Source organism: Haliaeetus leucocephalus, unplaced genomic scaffold (genome assembly GCF_000737465.1).
Source record: "Haliaeetus leucocephalus isolate CR32 unplaced genomic scaffold, Haliaeetus_leucocephalus-4.0 Scaffold889, whole genome shotgun sequence".
Lineage (NCBI taxonomy): Eukaryota > Metazoa > Chordata > Aves > Accipitriformes > Accipitridae > Haliaeetus > Haliaeetus leucocephalus.
The window spans coordinates 1,306,905-1,325,232 of NW_010973325.1; the positions used below are offsets into that span (position 1 = coordinate 1,306,905).

At 36.2% G+C, this 18,328-nt stretch overlaps 1 protein-coding gene across 1 annotated transcript in view; it reads right to left on the reverse strand.

Annotated features, from left to right (window-relative positions):
• Window positions 1-17,690, reverse strand: part of CCDC102B (coiled-coil domain containing 102B) — a 150,349-nt gene extending 132,659 nt beyond the window's left edge. Inside the window, exons 1-3 of the mRNA XM_010583295.1 lie at window positions 17,085-17,690; window positions 15,108-15,322; window positions 9,548-9,656 (exon numbers count right to left, since the gene is read on the reverse strand). Of these exons, the coding sequence (XP_010581597.1) occupies window positions 9,548-9,656; window positions 15,108-15,322; window positions 17,085-17,690 (930 nt within the window). The remainder of the gene's footprint in view (window positions 1-9,547; window positions 9,657-15,107; window positions 15,323-17,084) is intronic.
• Between the last annotated feature and the right edge of the window lie 638 nt (window positions 17,691-18,328).

The following is an 18,328-nucleotide window of genomic DNA, read 5'->3' on the forward strand; positions in this document are numbered from 1 at the left end:
ACCTTTAGAAACAAGAAACTTCATTCCAGTTCCTCACGTGTTTTCCCTTCAAAGGCATGCAAAAAAATTACTTAATCCATTTACCATACAGTAAACCTGAAACTCTAGATTACTACACAGCAATGGATTTCACAGGCCTTCGAGGCTTGCGTAGACTTGTGACTCAACATAAGCAGTGTTCCTAACAGTCCTGCTGAGTCCACAATGGAAACTGTTCATAAGTACAAAGGTGTTATATCCTGGATAAATAAGGTTCCACATATGCATTTCTTATTAACATTATGACAAGAGCTTGCAAGGTGACAGGGTTGCTTTCCATGGGGGGAAAGAAAAAATAAATTAAAATTAAAACAATCTGAGATAGGAATTTGTTGTTTGGGTTTTTCTTTTTTTCCAAGAAAGTAAAGCCTTTTTTTTTTTTTTTTTTTTTTAGTAGGAAGGCCAAATATTTGTCATGTCTAAAAAAGAGCATTTTATTTTCAAAAACTAAGAAAGAGAATGATCTAAGGCTATTTTTCCAAACAAACCTCTGCCCAAATTAGGTTTTTATTTTTTAAGTAACACATTAATATCCTTATCTGGATAAGGATAAAAAAAAAGCAACTACATCATCAAGTACAAAATCCTTATAACTTTAATTTAATGTCTTTAACATGTCAGACATTAAATTAATTTTGTACATTCTACCAGTCATTACATTTGATTTATCAGTGGGCTTTTTTTAAAAAAGAAACAGCTTATTTTAGCACAAGTTGATTATATGTGAATGCATAACAAGTAAGCCTACTAGCAGAAATATTTACTTAAACAAGAAACTAAGTGAATACCAAAATATAATCCTGAAGTCAAATTCAGGATATTTAAACATATTTAATAAAGCTTTTGGGGGGCAATTTTTTTTTTTAAACTATACACTGCAAAAAAATTGATTTCTGATACAGAACCATGTAGTGAACTGACCACACTAATAAATTATTAAGAAGTAACTTTGTCATCATTTTGGGGTTGTCAGTCTAAGCTATGAAAAACTGTTTTTGTTAAAAATGCAATGCTGACCTCTAGGACAAAGATTGCTTCCTGTATATAAACACACAAACATATATACACACATATATATAAGTGTGCATGTGTGTATATTCCTCCCTTGTCTTCAAAACATTTCCTCACCAGGTTATACTTTCTGCCAGTGGCAGACCAACAGGCAAAACAAACCTGTACAAATGATGCAGCTTTGGCATGATATTCCTTTCACAGAAAATCAGTATGCACAGATATGTGTCAGTATGCACACATATGTTTCTTCTAAACATATTTTCCTCACAGAAATAAATACGAGTTTTCATCTTTCAGTTGTAACAGAATGTCCTTAAATAAAAAAAGTCCTGGTCTTGGTTTGTATTTTCATTGCCAAACATGCAAGGAAGACCCAGGAAATACTGGCAAGTACAACTCAATACAGTTTAAATATCTTGTTAGAAGCCAGTATGGGGAAAAAAAGTCAATGAAACTATTTTTCCAGCACTTTCTAAATTACGTTTGTAAGAAAAGAGGCAATCAGATGGAACCTTGATATTATGCACCATCACAAACTATACTTTATGTTGGAAAGTAAAAACATTCACATTAAGTACATAATTTCTGGAGATAACACTAAATTTGAACTAGTACCTGTTTTATGAAAACAGAAGAAAGAATAGTTAAGGCTCTACAAGAATTCTTGCTTAAGCAATGCTCCAGAATTCTTTCCTTACTCTCAAACTATCTGTAAGCTATTGTAATTTAGGCAGGGAAAAAAACCAAACGTGTATATCTAAAGTAATTTTTTAAGTACTTTTATCAAACCATGAATCAGATGTGTGGTAACATCATCATCCCATTTCATTCAGTCTGAAAATCACACCAGCCTCTCAGACAAATGAAGGATTGAGCCTAGTAAGGAACACTCCAAATTCTAGACCTAGTCGAAAAATAATGAGATTTCACCACAGGAAAATTAACTGCATTGAGTTTCCATTCTATAAAGTCATTTGAGTTCTCAAATAATTCAGACGACGTTTTCAGAAAATTGCCTAACGATATTTTAAAACTCAGCCTTGAGGATTCTATTATCAAACTTTATAAAGACTCCTTTAGCACACTAAAACAGACTACTGGCTATTCTATAGTATATAAAATCATCACAAATTTAATTTTGGGGATGTCATTTTAATCCTATGATAGCTGTGCATAGTATGCAATATTTCTGTGCATCTTAGGTAAGAATTAAACAGACCAATTCACAGTAGCCATTATAGCCATTAAGGCTCCTGTTATACATCTGATAATAATTATGTTTTCTGCTGGATTCAGGGGACAATCAGAAGGCATTTTGGGGGTCAAGCAAAGAGTATGGGACAGAATAGATGGTCTTACTACAGGTGTCTATATTTCCTGTAAGGTTATCAGTGTATCACTATTTCTAATTCATGTATATACTAAGTGAATGAAAACAGCATTTATAGGTAAGCAGCTCTGCAGCATCTTCACGCTATAAGGTAATTTCAGAAGAAAGATGTCTGGAAAAGGTAGAAATCATGCAGAATCTTTAACAAGAACTAGCTGTTAACAACCTGAGTCTCCAAAAAGGCTGTTCCATTTTAAACAGCATTTAAATGTCTACAGTGAGAATAGAAGACTAGATTTATCCAGAAGCCTGACTCGCCTCAGTGGAGTTTCCTCTACCTGGGAAATGACAGGTAGGGAACAGTTACTGTTCTTTAAAAGAAAGTAATGTACCTATGCATAGATTGCTATAATATACAGTGTAAAACATCTATATACTGAGAGAGAGAACAGAAAACATTCGTTTTAAAGGATTTTTAAAGATATTTCATTGGCTTTAGTGCAAAATCAGCAGCATTCGTGACTTACCTTCAACTCTGTACAAAAAAGGAAGAACAGAAATGTCTCTGCCTAAGATACAAAATGCTAATTTAGCCTGTGCTCGTTTTCATCTAAGGATACTTCTTTTGATACTGATGTTCCAATAGGCTTTAAGTACCAATTAGTGTAATTTTTGCCTCGTATCCCACAAACTGGAACATGAATTTCCCTCATTAATTACCAACATACTAGACAATGTAGAGTAAAAGCACATTCTGTACTTCAGCTAGCAGAAAATTATTTTAAACAACTCAGAAGTAACTACCTATAGTGGCATTTGTAAGTCTACAGTGCACACCAGTGGAATGTAGCAGTATGTGCATTTTTTCAGTTTATAGTATAATGTAAAATTGCTTTGTAAATATTCCATCCGTATTTAATGTTTAAACCACCAGAAAAGCATGTCCTTCAGAATGATAAAGACAGATATAAAATGCTGAGGAAGACTTGCAAAGAGTTTAAACAAGAATGTTTTATTGTGCATGTTATAAGATTAAATGAACATTCTAAAACCTAAAACTTTAAAAGTCTTGCTAACTATAATTCTGTGTTTACAAACGTCAGGGCAACACACCAAGGATTTGCTCTGTTTTATGAAGAGTCCAAAGACCTAACTAATCAGACTCAGGTACAATTTTCTGTATTTTTTTCAGACTCTTAGTTAATTGATCTGTAAACTAAGTTGTATCTGACAAAATTGGATAGCCCATTTCCAGGGACATTCAACCGGGATTGTCACTGATGTCAAAATTTTCATGTTCTTCAGAGAACTTAAAGATTCCTAGTTTTTCCTACAACGATTACTTTTAAAATGTATATATCTACTATCAACACCTTTTATTTATTCAATGGTTTTACAGGCTTGATCTTTGCCCTTCTATGGATTCTCATGCAAACACAACAATAATGCAAGTATAATTTTATACTGAGCAATTGCTTCCCCCTTTTTAAGAATAACAAAGTGTTGTTAATAGGTTAGTTGTAATACATGTGAAAAGAAAGGCATAGGAAATATTAATTGATTTATTATCCCAGTGAGAGCTACAAGCTCTTCTAGAAAGAGAACTGAAGCTTATTAAATGTATTTTGTACATACAAAAATGTTTTTGACAGCTAAGAAATGTCAAATAAATCTTAGTTTAAGATGTGATCTTATGGACTGAATATTGTGTAACAAGCTCACAAATAGGTCACTTCAAAAGCGCCAAACATATCTAACAATCTCTGACACTGATAGCATTGTTAGGCCACAAATTCACAGTAATTTGTAAGATGGGCTCCAGAGAGTACAATACATTTTTCCTGCAATAAACACAAAGTGGAAGGATGGGACACTCCACTTCCATTCCTCCTTTCTCCTAGAAAAATATTTGGCAGACACAAAGCCTTAATTCACTAGCTCTCTAAAGAAAGCCAAGACACAATTTCCACTATCTAGTCAGCAAAGTAAGGTAAAATTTAAGCCCTAATCTGTAGTGAGGAGGTAATCTTTAAGAAGAATATCCAATTAGTACTTGGTTTGAAAGTGTTGTAATGAAAGAATACTTTAAATTAAGGAAAGGCCAGAGAAAGCTAAATGTATGAGGACTTCTAAGTGTCCTTAGAGAAACAGACAAATTGTGTGCAGTAAAAACGGATGACATTTGACTGCTTGCAAATAAAGAAAGAGTGCTGTCAAACATCAATCAAGATTTGAACAATAAGCTTCTTAGTGTTAAGATTAACTTCTTATTTTACTATTTAATGGGAGAGCAGAATTTTTATAACAGAAAATTAAATTATCAATTTCAACACTAAACACAACTTCCTGTTGTATCTGTTAAAATGGTCTAATTTATAACCCCAAGCAGGTCAAGTTCAATGCTAGTGTCACACAAAGCCACATATAGTACTCATAGTTACTATAAACATAAATTGCCACTTTACTACCTTTTTGTTAATACATTGAAAACTCATTTACAATTTCCAAATTGATGCAGAATGCATTATTTTTGGGGAAAATCATGTGTGTCGTGATTTAACCTCAGACAGCAACTAGGCACCAGGCAGCCGCTTGCTCGCTCCTGCCCCACTCTGTGGGGTAGGGGAGAGAACTAGAAAAAAAAGTAAAACTCATGGGTTGAGATAAAGACAGTTTAACAGGACAGAAAGGAAGAAAATAATAATGATAAAAATAATAAAAGAATTGGAATATACAAAACAAGTGATGCACAATGCAATTGCTCACAACCCGCCAACTGATGCCCAGTTAGTTCCTGAGCAGCGATCCCTGCCAGCACCACTCCCTACAGTTTATATACTGGGCATGACGTCACATTGTATGGAATACCCCGTTGGTCAGTTTGGGTCAGCTGCCTTGGCTGTGTCCCCTCCCACCATCTTGTGCCCCTCTAGCCTTCTCGCTGGCTGGGCATGAGAAGCTGAAAAATCCTTGACTTAGTCTAAACACTACTGAGCAACAACTGAAACCACCAGTGTGTTATCAACATTCTTGTCATACTGAACTCAAAACTACACTGTACCAGCTACTAGAAAGAAAATTAACTCTATCATAGTCAAAACCAGGACAGATGATTATCAAGGTCACCGAGGCTTTCCATACTTAATTTGTTCCCAGATGAATGAGTACTCATCTTTTAACAGAAAGCAATTAGTTACTGGGAGCTCTGATACTCAAATCTCGGCAGCTGTGAAGCTTCTACATTACACAAAATCTCTCAGACTTCCAAAAGGCTAGCAGAGCTAACTATTCCTAAAAATGGTTTAATTTATAGCAGCATTGTCACTTGCACGCCAAATATATTTTTCCACATTCCCAGTGGGACTGTCAGATGATCTACCAAAGGAAATAGCAGATTAATTTATGCATGACTGAAACAAAAAATGCTTAGTCAAGGATATGAAAATAATCCAGAGGTAATGATTAATCTGTTATTAATCTAGAAATTCCTTTGTGATTTAATATTGCAAGTGTGTACAAATCAGGTTCCATGCTTAGCCTAGTATGTGTCTGCATTTTCCTTTATTTCACTTTCAAATTTTTCACTGTCAAAAACCTTGTGTGGTGTTCCAGCATCCACTTCTCAACAGTAATATATAGTAAGTGAAATTCACACACACATTGCCAACACACAATATTTGGGTTTTTTTAATAAAGGAAGAATTTTCACTTACAAAAAAACCCCCACAAATGTAAGTAATTTCATTCACATTAGTCAGATTCATCAAGACCAATGTTTTCCTGTAATTTAAAAACTAGATGTATAAATCTTAAAAATCTCAGAAGACAAACAGAATGCTCAAAATATCACCTCCTGTTAACAATTAAAGCAAATCAGCATGTTCCCAAGGAAAAAGCAGCAACACATATATACGTGTATATGCATGCACATACATAAAAATTGAAATCTATCCATCTCCAACAAATTCTCAGCACATTTTTACTTCTTGTTGCTCTATTCCTGCTGACAGTGCCATAAAACTTAAAGACTACATTTCTTAAGCAAAAAAATTAACTAAATCTAGACTTCACTGTTGTGCACAAGTATGACAAGATAAAATCCTATTTAATGAGCAAGCAGAAAATAAAAGAACTAAAATCTGAAGGAACTCAAATATGGCAGATAGATGTTAATTGTCACTGTGGATGTTCATCTATGAAGGAAATTCCATTTACATATGCACCAACTTGTAACTAGAACTTGGAATTTAATAGACTGTTTGCAATCTTTTCCAAAACATGAAAAGAAAGCTAATTAATTTTCCTGCTTTATTCCAAATCTGAGATGTTAAATTTATAGGAAATTTTAAATTCTCTATCTATATTTGGTTATATAGATACACATTTTGAGTTTTATTGGATCTAAGAGGTCCTCAACCCATTGTTCTGAAAGCTAAATCCTGAAAGCTGCAACACAAATCTTTCTTATTCTTCTACTCATGAACTTGGATTGAAATGAATGCTTCTTTTCTAACACCATGCCTACATAACCAGGCAACATTCTTAAATTACTCCTTTGAAGGCTGATCTCCTTTTTAAAAGCACATCGCTTTCTGGCATCAGAACTCCACTAAGAGCTCCCTACTAAGCTAAATCAGTCTCCTGACATATCTACCTGTTCTCCTGAGTATTAGGACAAACCTTTGTTGCACTTGGAAGATCCTGTACTTCAAGACCTGACAGCTTTGTTGACCTCCTTTGTTGACCAGTCAGAGCTGCCTTCTATGGGATCCTACCTAACAGTTCCTTGACTAAACCAACATCCTGCTTTCCTTAGGTTTGGGGTCTGTACTCTGTTGCTCCTTTCTCACTTCCTTCAGGACCACAAACACCACTATTTCAAAGTTACTACAGTCAAGGAAATTATTCATCATCAAACCCTTAACTAGTTTCCTTCGTATTAGTCAACAGCAGATCCAGCTGTGCATCACCACTGGTTGGTCCATTTAATACCTACAGCAAGAAAATATTCCTGAAACCCTCCAGAAATCTCTTTGATTGCAGCAGTCATGTTGTCTTTCTAGCAGCTGTACAGTCAGTCCCCCATGAGAACCAGGGTCTACAACTCAGAGACTTGAGTTCTTTAAACACTTTATTTGCTTCCTCATCAGATTGCCTGTAACAAACTCCCACCACAATGTCACTCTTACTGTCCTCTCCTCTGATCCTGAGCCATAAGTCTGACTGCCACCCATCCTGCAGGAAAGCTCAAAAGATCTGAGCAGCTTATAGATCTGAGGGCAACTTCCATCCCCTCAGCCCTTCCTTGTCAGTCTTTCCTGAAGTCCTTCACAGTACTCCAGTGGCATGAACCTCGCACAGCATCTTAATTGCTGCAACAATATTGTAGTTCTGTAACCACATACAGCTCTAATTCTTCCTGCTTGTTTCCCAGGATGCATGCATTTCTGTACCAGCACTTGAGAGAGCTGTCCCTTCAACTTGTTTTATCATTCCTGAAGTCTTTCTTGCTCCTATCAACCTGCACCCTGACCTTTCCAGCCCTGACCACCACTTCTTCACTTTACTGTGGTCTGTGATCTCCCATCCCCACCATTCCTAGTTCAAAGGTCTCCTCATTAGGTTGGCCAGCTTATTGGATCAAGGAGACAACAGCTGGTCCCCCATGACCTCAACCCTAGAGCTGTGTAATCATTCCCAATATGCCTCCAGATGGCGCCCATGTGCATGAGCAACAGGGAACAGTAGTAGTCTAAGGACTGGACAGACCTTGGCAATCTCTCTGCAGTGTTCTGGATCCAAGCCCACAGCAAGCCATACAACCCTCAAAAAGGCAAGTGGGGGACACAAGGGTTTCTGTCCCCACAGGAGGGAGTCTCCTACTACTGTCACTCACTAATTCCTCCTGATGTTAACGCATGGTTCAGGTTAAAAGCAGCTCTGATGCCTCCCCAGTTTCTTCTCCCACTCTGCTACAAGGCTTTTGAACCTATTCTGCAACTGCAGATCTGCATGTGGAAAAAGAGCCATCCTCCAGTTGCTGAAAATCATGTTTCCAGCCTTCCTACTATAGGACTAGTTACCTCACAACTGATCGCAGTCTCTGGCTGCCTCTCCTGTGTGATTCAGACTTTCTTACCTCTGGGGACCCTGTGAAGATCCTGTTAATCTCCTCTTTGCCTTCTCTGAGCCTGCCCAGCCTGCTCACTTCCTCCTGCAGCTCAAAAGGGGCAATACATTTCCTCAACCAGAGTACACCTCTTGTAGTCATGGGCACTCCTTTCCACTGCCCCAGCCTCAAGGGAAGGTATCAGGCACTGCCTGCAGCCCAAGGCCTGGGGACCTACAACCTCCCTCAGCAACTCTGAGCCGAGGTCTCTACTGTGGCAGCGGCAGGTGCTGGGGACCGTGCCCCAGGGGGTGCTGCTACTGTTGCTGATGCACCTCGTGCTGCCATCAGCATGTTTCCAGCCCCTTCCCACAAGCAAGCTGCTGGACAAGCCACTGCTCCCCCACAGACTCAGCCTGGGACCTGTGCGCTGGGCCTGGCAGTTACACAGCTCTCCCCTGGCGCCGCCTGAATGGGCGCTCAGCTCTGCCTAACTAGGAGTTACCTTCCTTGGCCAAAGACTAGATCTCTGGATGTCCCCGCCACCTCTGAGGATGCCGCGGCCCCCCTCCTTGCCAGGTTGCTGCCCCCACTATACCCACTTGGTAACCCGGGGGCAACATCCTCACGGTGGCGGGGCTTCCCCACGCACCCCATTGGCTCACATGGGCTCCTTCTGCCCAAACATAAGCCCAGCCGGACCCCGACCGTGGCTTGCTGTACATCAGGGCCACCACCCTCACCACACACGGGGACAAGGGCATCAGCACCTGCCTCCTCTGGCCAGTCCCTTCCTGTCAGACTACAGGGTCACCCTAGTGTTGCCCTCGTAGCTCCCCAGCACTGGTGCCGCTATCACAGCGCAGGGCTGGGCTTCTCCACACACCCTCAGCAGGTCCCTCCCTGCCAGGCTATGGGGATAAATCGTTAATAAATGGTTGATTTACCACATTCATAAACCCTAGATATGGTTTTACTCTCATTAATGACACAGAAAATTGGAAGTCTCAATTCTGTGTCTTACTCTGAGTGACAACAATGTACTGCTAACATACCTGTTTCAGGCTTTCCAGCTTGGTTTGTCTCAGTTCTTCATATTTCCATTTCCAAAGAAATAATTCATTTTCTATCTTTTCCATTTCTTTTTCCAGAAATACATTCATTCTGAAACAGTATTTTAAAAGTCAGCATTACATCTTTTTGAAGTTGACAACAGACAATTACTTTGAATTTCCTTTTCATAGCTTGAGTTATATTTTGCTGCCTTTGTCAACTGTATACCTGATTCTTATTGAAAACCTATATTATCATCACATAATTATTCCAAGAGGTTTACCAAGAATAACAGCCAAAGAGAACAAGGAAATCCAGCAGTACAGAATTAAAATTCTAAATGAAATAAAATTTCGGGATAAACTGAAGACAATTTGGAAATAGACTTCAGTTAGTGATACAGGTCACCTAATACATGGAGAGTTAGTAAAAACCCTCAGAGAAAAGATACTGTATCACTTTTATTTGGGTACAGACAGAAGATTATTTTAAACACGTATATACTGGGGAATATGTACAGTGTGCAGACAGTGCTGAAATGAAAGATGATCTACTTTAGATGTTAAAAAAATTATTAAAATATATATATTTCATGTTTCAAAAAAATAGTTGCTCTTGAAAAAATACTAGAAGAATTTTAGGAAAACGTATTATTTAGCTCAGAGGTACTACACCCTCATTAAGCGTTTGCCTCTGGAATGTTATTTGAGCATAAGTCCATTACTACATTCAGGAAAATTATTTAGGATACACAATTCACAAAGAACAAATGATGATTCCTTGGAGAAAAGTACTGTATTACTGAAACAATGAACTTTGATATTTATTTTTACCCCTTTTCTAACCAATTAAAATATTTTCAGTCTTTCAGGAAATAATGAAAGAAATATGAAGCAGCAGAGGCACTACAGATGTTCTTGTCTTTGAGACCAATTAAAAACTCATTTCTGTGTTCACAGAAAACACTGTTATCCAAGTTCCAAAGCCAAGAATGAACTTCTCATAATTTCATTTTATGAAATTCCTTCATAATTTCATATTTGTGTAATGCATATGTGTCGTTTTGCAAATTTTTAACAAAATAGAATTTGGAACATAAGTAAAAATGAAATAAAAAATTCTTAATTACAAATAAAAGCTTTCAGATTATATTTCTAATATTTCTATGAAATAAAAATCACAGTTTAAAATTCTGGAATATTCCATTATCTATAAACACCAATATAGGAATAAAGCCTATAAAGCCAGGACGCTGAAGCAATCTAAAATCCAAAAAACAGTAAAACCACAAGCATTATTATGTTGGGAGAGGAAAATTTTATGTTATGTAAATTCTGTGAAAATGGAGGGATGAAGGGCTACTATACCAGAAAAGAGAAAAATATTGAAATAGTTGAAAAGAAAATTCTATTACTGGCAATAAAAGAAACTGTTGTATGCCAGAGTAGTTACTTTCTATTCTGAGGCTAATGGAGTTTAGTAACCTTTTTACTAAAGATATTATCACCAGGCTGACTATAACTACATTCTGAGAATATTTGGTATAAAATTAGTCTTCCACAACAGCACTGTTAACTTTAAGAAATTAAAGCAAAGTGTATGGATGAGATTTGTCTGGGGCATTTCTGTGCAGCATACTGTAGACTTCCACAGAGATAGCAAGAGCTACCACTGATTGGTCTGGCTCATGGAAGCAATGTTAGCTACATTAATGAAGCAATCCACTTGAGTGAAGTACCTTCTTGTTCTCTCTTCTTTTACGACTAAACCTAATGCTCTTGAATCAGGATCTCCTTTTTCTGTATTGATACAGCACACAGCACAACTTATCTTAGTAAACACCTACAGCTCCCATAACGTTATAGTAATAAAATAAACACCATCACTCACAAAGCAAAGTGGAGCAAGATGACTTCTATCACATGTAAAGAACCTAAAGACATGTATTTCAACTGAATAGTTTTTCTTCTAAAGTAATGAGATATCTCATTGGAACTGTATCATGACTTAATTAGGGAACCAAAAGAATTATTAAGAAGGATGCTTAATACATTAGAAAGTGAAAGCATGAAAGATGACAGTTTAATACTTGAATAATAGCCTATTGACTGTACTGAATACACTGAAAGCCCTCAGAAATGGGCTAATCTGAAAAGTAAAAGAGGAATGTCCAGTATGTTGTTACTAGATACTATTACTAGAAATTACTGTTACTAGATACTATTTTTATTTTGTGTTACAGTACCTCTTAAGTGATATCAGATCTCTCTGATGCTACTAAATGAAACAGATGATCCTAACTACATAAAGCTTACTATTTAAAGAAAACAAAGAGTGGAAGAAAGAATATAGCAGAGATGGCTGAAGCAGCTTAGTACTACTTAAACAAAAGTTCAAGATCAGAGCATTTTTAATGGATCTTGTAACCACCTTTTTAAAAAAAAAAAAAATAAAAAAATCACAGAATTACACAGAATGCTTGAGGTTGGAAGGGACTTCTGGAGGTCATCTGGTCCAACCTTGCTGCTCAAGCAGGGTCACCTAGAGCTGGCTGCTCAGGACCATGTCCAGATGGCCTTTGAATGTCTCCAAGAATGCAGACTCAGCAACCTCTCTGGGCAACCTGTGCCAGGGTTTGGTCACCCTCACAGAAAAAAATGTGTTTCTTGATGCTCAGACAAAGCCTCCTGTGTCCATTGCCTAAGTCTACCCATCCAGCACTAAGCAATTCCTCTTCAGCATTATGAACTACCAGCATAGCAGGTGGACTTTTGGTTTTAGAACAAAGAAACACTTTTAAGTTCAAAATGGACTAATCCAAAAGATGACTAAAGACAGCTATTTTAGGCAAATGATTCTTTAAAGTGCTGAACAACTCATATGGTCTTTAATTCCTACTCATGTCAAAATACACACTACTCAAATGTGTATTTGATGTGACCCACAGTGCCTAGTAGAGGATTTTGGTATGTGATTTTACATTGTAAACTTAACGCTGAAGTTCTTTGAAAGTCAAAACATAAACTTTGAGCTCTTTATTTTTTGTACTTATTGTTTTTGTTTTAGAGCTCTTTTCTTTTTATATTTTGCAAAGTCTGATCCATGGTTTAAGAGTATATTGGCATTACTGAAGACGGCTCTCAACAGAATGCAAGAAGCATAGGTCCTCTTAGGGTGAAGCAGCAAAACATTTTATGGAGAGATTAGTCAGGTAACTAGGGGCAGGTCCAAACACTGGATCTGCATGAGCTAACTTGACTCTGGAAAGAATGCAGCCACAGTTTGGGAGTACTGCATGTAAATGAGAAAACTCTGCTGAGAAGTCCTGTGCTGTATGAGTAAGATCATACTGACTGCCAAAGTAACCTTTGGCCTTGGGGTTCAAGCTGTCTGAGATCCAAGCTTGCTTTTGATGCAGCACAGCTGTAAGTCCTTGGCTTAAGTTTACTGAGAAAATTGCTAAGTTGTGAGGAGAAAGCTGTGAGAAAGTACTTAAGCTAGAGACATGCAAGATAAAAAAAAGTAAAAATGCAAACAGGGGTGAGATTGTTAAGATAGTCATTATTAGCAGCTCCAGGATCCAGGAGCAAAAATACTGACACAAACAAGTATAAAACCTAAGAGGAAAAGCTGGAAATCTGAAGACGGAAACTCAGCAAAATCAGCCAATTCCACTAAGCAGTAGAGACCAACCCTTTCTGAGCTGGCAGATGACAGCCTGCCCAACAAAGACTCATAGCGTGTCTCAAGAGACTGGTGACTATGTTAATACTTATCCTAGTAACATTATTCCTAGCTATTTATTGTGTGCATTGCCAAAAATAATTGTTTCATACTTCTAAGCTTTATATATTCTGCTTACAGAACATCTTTGCACACGGGAAAAGTTGCCTGAAGTGACCTAGAGAGGGAGTTGTTACACCAATGCCCACTGTTATGTGAAAATCGCTGCTCTGTGAGCGTTTGCTGCCTGAGGCTGGCACTGCCATATGTTGCATGGTGTAGACATTCCCCAGTTCTTACCGTGTGCCAGTAGATTTATTAGTGTATACCGCAGTCAGTATATATCCAGGCATAAATGGCAAAATCTCACTCTGAAGTATAGTTACAAATTAGGTAGAGAGGCATGTGAACAAACAAACCAAAACCAGGAGGTAGAACCAGTGTTTATTAAAATTTTGTCTAAGAAGTGATTAAAAAATAAGAGTTGAAAAATTATGCCCTTTCTAAAAGGGAAGTTTTATATATGCATGCATGTATACTGTGATTGCTGTTGAAAAATTAAGTACCTAGGACCCTAAATAATTCAACCAGAAGTAAAGGCATATGTGAGGCATCAGTCTCTTAAGTCACATATATAAATATCATGACAAGCTGGAATAGTTAGGCATTCTGGTATTTTTGTTTCCACAAAAAACCTAAATCCTTTTAATGAGATAGAACATGCTTCTGGTCATCTGCTGCAATATGATTCAAATACATAATACTTTATTACCTGTCTTCTACAGGTAATTCATATAACAAAACACAGTAAGTAGTAGTAAGGAATTTAAAGGATTTATTTACATTGATTTTTTTTTTTTTTTTTTTTTTTTAAAACTCAGACGTGTACTATCTACAGGACGATTGTGGGAAAAAAAACCAACCAAAACCAACGTGACAGGAAAGAAATTCTTCATCATAGCTTACCATCATAGACTCTCTGAACTGAAACTGTTGAATGTATTTGCAATGGAGGGGGAATTTTCTTTCTTTTTATTTTCTAATGAACTTCACCTGATTTTGAAGTTACAGTCACATAGTACCTGAAGTCTCCTACTACATCCATCATACATCACATACTGCATGTATCCTTGGAAAGCCTTTTTTAGTGTGATTCAATCTTGCTCAGTACTGATTATCTATACAAAACATCAAGGAATTCCTACCAACACAGACTCACATGCTAGCATGTAGTGTGTAATCAACATATGACTTCTTTTAGGCCACCAAAATGCACACTTAGTATTTATGCGAGGTAAATTTAATATGACAAAATAAGCATACACTAAGTCTGTTATTCTCTCTCTGTTATCTGCTTTTGACATAGACCTTACTAGAAGTGAAGAGGTTAAGATTACCAACATTTTACAGCTGTATTTATGTACTTTTAATTCAAAACCAGCCTTAGTCATTCTGCAGTTGGACCCTTTCAAAGTCTGCTGGTAGAGTATTTGAAAATTTGTTATTATGCACAAAGCACTCCAATAACTGAGCATAACATAGATACCACTACACTGATACCAAATTGCTAGTAAGTATAATTTTTTAATTAACTGTACATCCTAAACTGTTCTGTATAAAGCACTTAAGTGACAGACAAGCCAAGGAAAACAACAAACACGCTATGCTGAATTTTCTTTCTAAATTCTTATCAAAGCCTTGTAAATAGCAATTCATAAAGCTTAGAAATGAGAACATATGAGCTATAAATGCAAATATCACCATAACTATTTTAGAAAGTGTCTTAAAAACCTCAATTTTTAATAGAGATTTCCCCAGTAGGATGTATTTTGCACTTACTCTCTTTCCTTCTGCAAGATTTTCTGCATCTCAGCCAAATGCAAATGCGAGACCGAAACATGTATTAAATCATTCTCTGTTGTCTTAGTTGTACTGTCCAAACTTTTTTTAGGTTCCTCCAAACAGATGCTGAGAACTCCATGGGGAAAGGAATCAGGAGGCTTTGGAGTGATTTTTTTATTGTAATTACTTCGACCTTTGATTATCTCTACATCCTAAGAAAACAAAAATACAACATCTGAGAAAAACATAAATGAAGGGAAAAGTCTAACATAAATTCTGCAGGGCATATCAAGCCTCTTTCTTCCAGACATTTAATTCATGTAGGAGATAAAAGGCAACAAGTAACATCTCATACAGTTGCACTGTATATGGATAAAATGCGCAAAAAAAGTCATTGTAGCTGGATCACTGTCATTTTGTGACATGTCACACCTTCCGTTATGACAAGTTTCATATTCAAAATATTTCTAATGTATCTTTACTAAAGAAATAGATTCCAGTTATCATTAGTTGGCTATAACTATGGTGAAGACAGAATGCTGGAACTAACAAAACCAGGAATGCAATTTATGCGTACAAATAATATATTGAGAAACTTTACATTAAGAACTCTTAAAATTCTAATGTAAATCATTGAAGCAAGTGATGGACTTATAAGGAGCAGCTCCCTTTGTATAAGGAGCAAAGTTACCTGCATAACATATCAGTCTGGATCCCATTCAGAAACTAAAAGCACTATAATATCTTTTTTTGAAGATACATGTTTTGCATAAAAAACATAAGCAAAACTAATAACAATTAGAAAAAAATAATTAAAAAATAAAATACATATTTATTAGGAAGACTGAACATCTCTTATAAACCATAGTTTCCTTTAGAAATGCATTTAAGTTTTATCACTTCTGACAAATTGTGTTTAAAAGCTAATATCATTTTAGCAGATTACCAGCAGTCCTATTTCATACTACTCTGCTCAAGTTTTTAAAAGAATGCCTGAAATCTACATCAGAAAATACTAGAAGCTGCTGAGAAGGTAAGACTGTTTGCCATTCACATATAAAGTTTCAGTTTTCAAGTAGTGCATTATTTTATACTAAGCAGAAAGAGAAACAGTTAAAATATATTTTGTGTCATTGCCTTCCTATGGCCCATTTCTCTGCCCAAAAATATGAAAGGCATGCATTTTGGGAGCAAATTTATTCTTAATACTAACACTGTGGCATTTTTTTTTTTTTCCAGAATTCACAGGAAAATAATGTAATACATGTGCATTACAGAGTGAGTGAAAATTTTAAACATAATACATTCAGACCTAAGATCCTGAGAATTTCCATTGAACTGAAGTAAAAAATTTCCTATGTGTTTTCCTAAAATGTAGAAAAACATTTCCTACATCTACAATGACTGCTATCTATCAGACAAATAACAAATATAGTTTTTACATGGTGCTGTCTATGAAGACTACTTAATGCATGCCAAGGCACAGAATTAAAAATGGTAAAACATGGGGAAATAGTTCCATTTTGATCAATGTAACTAGTTCTTTTGTACAGAACTAGGAGCTGTTTTAAACCATGTCCATACTTGATTGTTTATTTCTGTGTAACAGCTTAATTGCTTTCCTTACCAACAAAAAACCCTTGCGACTTTGCTGAAGAGTAGTATACAAAACACGGAGAATTCAGATAACAGAGGTAATCTGTTACCTTAAAATATGACAGAGTCAGAACAATACTCCAAGTTATTGGATATAATAGTCTGCCTCTGTTACTTAAATGTTTAGCCATAGTTGAAGGATATGAATTATTTTCTGTATTTCTCTATATTAGGAATATTAGATGAGTGAAAAAAGTGGTTTTGCTATTGAATGGATCAGGTAGTGTTTTGGTTAAAATCCTTAAAAAATCTAATTTCTAGATACACATCCATAACTTCCCACATTTTCATGAACTAAAAAAATTCCCCATTCTTTACCTTCTTTATACCTTCTGCCCCAGGAATCTTCTTGGGTTTGCTCAGTTCTTTCACAGGTTCTTGTTCCAGAAATGTTAACTGGTTTAGGTCTTTTTTAATAGAAGATATTTCTGAGCAACTGAATTCTGTTTTCCAAGCAGGTACATTTTCCAAGTTTTCCTTCTCACTCACTAAATCTTGATTTATTTTTTTAAGCATACTCAGTTCTTTTACAACACTGTCTAATTTGATTCTCAATTGTCTTGCTTCCTCTTGGGCTTTATTTCTTTCTCCTCTAACTTTGCTCCATTTCTCCCTCCAGTTAGCGGTACAATCAGACCACCAGCGCATGGTCTTCTCCATTTGGGCTGCTCTGTCTTTGACTTCTTCCAGTTCCCGAATTTTTACTGCTTCAAAAATTTCCCAATCGCTGCTGTAATTCATATGCATATATGGATAATGAGATGAATATGGGTAGAAACTTTGAGATGGCAGATTTAAATTACAGAGATGGCCACCTGGTTGACAATCTCCAGCTAATTTATAAGGTTGTCTTGGTTGGGTCTCAAAAAGCTGTGTCTCTTCCATTAGTTCCTGAACAGAGCCTAAATTCATGTTTTGATTCATCATCTAATTTCAACCCTAAAAAAGACAGAGACAATGATTTACCTTCCCTCAATTAAATTATATGAATAACCTCAAACAGTAGTTTATTTTACTGCTATAATAATGAGATAATCTTAATAAGGCTGTCGATGTTTTAGAAATGTGATTCATCAACAAGAAATAGCTATTAAAATATATTTTATGTAATACTTTAAGTACAGCATAAACAGACATACCTATTACTTGATAGGAATTGTTAAGTGTCATTAAATAGTCATAGTGCTCTCAAAAATTTTTGAAACACACTTCTTTCAACAAAGTACTATAGATGTCACCTAATAACACACATTATGCTTGCCCAAGGTTTTGATTTTTCCATAGACCTCTAAATTAAACTTATTTCAGGTGAAAAGAGGACATTTTTAAACTGGAAGATAGTCAAAGGAGATTTTTTTACTATTGAAGAATTATTTGTTCTTTAATCTTCAAGTAAGGTCTTCAGCAAAGAGGATTTTTTTTTTTTAATATAATTGCTTAATTTAAGAAGAAGAAAACCCCACCAAATTGCAAAATGATAAAAACCTGCAAAACCATTCAAGATCTGGTTTGTAGAATCATCCCTGTAATTTTTCTTATTAGTGCTTAAAATGTAAGTCAAA